At 47.6% G+C, this 4271-nt stretch overlaps 1 protein-coding gene across 1 annotated transcript in view; it reads right to left on the bottom strand.

The window, feature by feature from the left end:
* TRPM4 (transient receptor potential cation channel subfamily M member 4) overlaps positions 1 to 4271 on the bottom strand; it is a 42766-nt gene that overhangs the window by 897 nt on the left and 37598 nt on the right. Inside the window, 3 exon segments of the mRNA XM_015565454.1 lie at positions 32 to 35; positions 98 to 230; positions 459 to 652. Coding sequence (XP_015420940.1) covers positions 32 to 35; positions 98 to 230; positions 459 to 652 — 331 coding nt within the window.

The raw sequence follows: 4271 nt of genomic DNA on the forward strand, positions 1-4271 counted from the left end.
GTGCTCTGCAAACCCAGCCCGTCCTCCCAACCAATCTCCGTCACGGGACACGCCCCAGAGGCCAGAAGCCCCGCCCCCGGCCAGGCCCCGCCCTCACTTCTGCGACGTGCGCTTCAGCCGCTCCGAGTCACTTTCCCGCTTGTCCCTCGCCCGCGCCAATAGGAAATTCTCCTTCTGCACCGATTCCCACGTCAACAGCTTCCTGTCGGCTTCCTTAGGGAGGTGGACCCCTGGAGGGCAGGTCAGGGCAGAGTCAAGGGCCCGCCCCTCCTGGGGCCGGAACCCGTCCCGTCCCGCAATCCCCACCCAAAACCCTGCCTGAGCTCTCAGACCACGCCCCCCACGGCCTGAGCCACGCCCACTGGCGCCTCCGCCATCCTCCCCCGCTTATCCGCGTTCTTTCTCTCAGGGCCCCGCCCCTGGGGTTTCTCTGTGTTGGACCAAGACCCGCTTCTCACGAAAATGCCGTTGGTTGGGGGAGGCCGGCATGCTGGCCCGGTGCCTGCGCAATCGACGGAAGAGGAGGCGCACGTGCGAGATGATGATGAAGGGGGGGGCCAGCGCCGGCCGAGAGTGAAATTCCCGGATGAGGCTGTAGCGCTGCGCCTTCCAATAGAGGTCGCTGTTGCCCTGTACTTTGCCGAAGGTGTAGCTGTGGGAACCAGAGGTCAAGGGTCACCAGAGGTCGCTGCCCAGTCAAGGGCGGAGGATCAAGGTTAGATGTCAGGCAATAGGTTCAAAGTCCAAGGCAGCAGGCGGATAGAAGTCAGAATCCGTCATGTCGGAGGTTATTCCGAAATGCAATTAGGAGTTAGGGTAGGAGGGCCAAGGGTCCGAGATTAGAGGTCAAGTCGGGGATGGTGCCGTGGATTAGGGTAGAGGTTGTAGGCAGGTTCCAAAGTCAGTCTGAACACAAACAATTAAAATCAGAAATAAAATGGGGACATTACTACCAAACTTACAGAAATAAAAAGGATTAGAAGAGAATACAGTGGGGCCTTGACTTACGAGTGTCCCGACTAACGAGTTTTTCAAGATACGAGCCGTCTCTCAGCCGATTTTTGGCTTTGAGTTGCGAGCTAAAATTCGGGTTATGAGCCAGCTTCAGATACCCCACTGCTAGTTGGCGCAGCGAACGTCACAGTGAACGCCACATCAACCCAGCATCACGTGTCTCACTCGTTCACTGTTGATTTGACATACGAGTAATTTGAGTTACGAGCTCCGTCACGGAAGGAACTAAACTCGTAAGTCAAGGCCCCACTGTAGTATGGTGGCCGGGTAGCTCAGCTGGTTAGAGCCTCAACCCAGCACACCACGGTTGTGGGTTCCATCATCGGTCAGGGCACATACAAGAATCAACCAACGAATGCAGAAATAAGCGGAACAACAAATCAGTGTTCTTCTCCACCCTCCTCTAAAATCAAGTTTTTAAAAAAGATAACCTAGATGAAATGGAAAAGTCCCTAGAAACACACAAACTACCTAAACTGACACAAGAAGAAATAGAAAATCTCAAAAGACCTATAACAAGTAAACAAGTAAAGCGATAACTAATCAAACACACACACACACACACACACAGAGCCCAGGGCCAGGCTTCACGGGTGAATTCCATCAAACATTTAAAAAGCAATACCCATCCTTTTCAAACGCTTCCAAAAAGCTGAATAGGAGAGGACGTTTCCTGAATCATTCTATGATGCCAGCATTTCCCATTATATCAATATCAAAAGAAAATTACAGATCAATATTCTGGTTTGGTTTGGTTTTGTTAATCCTCACTCGAGGATATTTTTTCCATTGATTTTTAGAGAGAGTGGGAGGGGGAGAGACAGAGAGACAAACATTAATGTGAGACACACTGATTGGCTGCCTCCCACACGTGGCCGGGTTGGGGATGGAGCCTGCAACCGAGGTACATGTTCTGGACTGGAATCAAACACGCAACCCTCAGCCCTCAGGCTGATGCTCTAACCACTGAGCAAAGAGCCCAGGGCCAGGCTTCACGGGTGAATTCCATCAAACATTTAAAAAGCAATACCCATCCTTTTCAAACGCTTCCAAAAAGCTGAATAGGAGAGGACGTTTCCTGAATCATTCTATGATGCCAGCATTTCCCATTATATCAATATCAAAAGAAAATTACAGATCAATATTCTGGTTTGGTTTGGTTTTGTTAATCCTCACTCGAGGATATTTTTTCCATTGATTTTTAGAGAGAGTGGAAGGGAGGGGGAGAGACAGAGAGACAAACATTAATGTGAGACACACTGATTGGCTGCCTCCCACACGTGGCCGGGTTGGGGATGGAGCCTGCAACCGAGGTACATGTTCTGGACTGGAATCAAACACGCAACCCTCAGCCCTCAGGCTGATGCTCTAACCACTGAGCAACTGGCTAGGGCAAGCATGTCAAACTTGCGGCTGGCTGGAGTTTGACATGATTGGGCTGGGCCAGTGGTCGGCAAACTCTTTAGTCAACAGAGCCAAATATCAACAGGACAATGATTGAAATTTCCTTTGAGAGCCAGGTTTGATTCCGGTCAAGGTCATGTACCTTGATTGCGGAAACATCCCCAGTAGGAGGTGTGTAGGAGGCAGCTGATCGATGTTTCTCTCTCATCGATGTTTCTAACTCTCTATCCCTCTCCCTTCCTCTCTGTAAAAAATCAATAAAATATATATTTTTTTAAATGGGCAAAAGACTTGGCCATAGCTGGTTGCTCAGTGGTTAGAGCGTCTGTCCTTGGACTGAAAGGTCTCAGGCTTGGTTCCAGTCCAGGGCATGTGCCTTGGTTGCAGGCTGGATCCCCAGCCTTGGGTCAGGGCACATGCGGGAGGCAACCAATTGATGTGTCTCTCTCACATTAATGTTTCTCTCTCTCTTTTCTCTCTCCCCTCCTTTCCACTCTCTCTAAAAAAAAAAAAAATCAATGGAAAAAAAAGAAGACTTGAATGGTGCAGCTGCTATAGAAAACAACTTGGTGGTTCCTCAAAATGCAAAACATAGAAATACCATATGGCCCAGCATTCTATTCTAGAAACATACCCCAAAGATATCAAGACAAAGACTTACGCAGATATGTAAATACCAATGTTCATAGCAACATTATTCACAATAGCTAAAGATGGAAACCACCCAAGGTTCCATCGACAGATGAATAAACCAAATAGCATAGATCAATACAATGGAGTATTATTCGGCCATAAAAAGGAATGGAGTGCCGACACATGCCCCAGCTTAAACAAACACTGAAATCTTTATGCTAAGTGAAATAGCCAGACACAAAAGGACAAATACTGTATGATTCTACTTATTAGAAACATCTAAAACACACACACACACACACACACACACACGAAACACCTAGAATAGGCAAAGTCATAGAGACATAAAATAGATTAGAGGTTATCAGGGTGGTAGGAGGGAGAAATGGGAATCATTGCTTGCCTGATGGGTACATACTTTCTGTTTGGAGAGATAAAAATGTTTTGGAAATAGTGGTGATGATTATAAAACACGAGAGGCCCAGTGCACAACATTCATGCATTGGTGGTTGGGCGGGGGGTCCCTCAGCCCAGCCTGCACCCTCTGGCAGTCCGGGACCCCTTGGGGGATGTCCGACTGCATGAGTTAGGCCTGCTCCCCAAGGCAGAGGCTGGAGAGGCTCCCGCCACCACACTGCGCTCGCCAGCCGTGAGCCCGGCTTCTGACCAAGTGAGCCTCTCCTTGTGGGAGCACACTGACCACCAAGGAGCAGCTCCTGCATTGAGCATCTGCCCCCCTGGTGGTCAGTGTGCATCATAGCGACCGTCGTACCACTGTTTGGTCTATTTGCATATTAGCTTTTTATTATATAGGATCATTTATGCATGAGAAAACAAAGGCCCAATGCACATGAATCATAGCATCTTCTGGTTAATTTCATTAGAGTAAAGAATATTGAAATGATAGAGAAGTCATCTGGTTAGCTGTCAGAGATAATGGGAATGACATATTCACACCAGACCAAGTAGACTTTGGAGCATAGAAAGTTACCAGGGATAAAGATGGACATTACATAACGATAAAAAGGCCAAGAAGAAACAACCATCCTAAACGTGTATGCACCCAATACCACAATTTCCAATTACATGAGGCAGAATCTGTTAAATCTGAAAAGAAAAACAAAGTCTCTAATTATTGGTAAAATCTTCACTACTCTTCTTCCAGTAATCAATATTTACCAGTAGATAGAAAAACCAACAACAAAAACAAACAAACAGAA

This window comes from Myotis davidii, unplaced genomic scaffold, assembly GCF_000327345.1.
Source record: "Myotis davidii unplaced genomic scaffold, ASM32734v1 scaffold2100, whole genome shotgun sequence".
Taxonomy (NCBI): Eukaryota; Metazoa; Chordata; class Mammalia; order Chiroptera; family Vespertilionidae; genus Myotis; species Myotis davidii.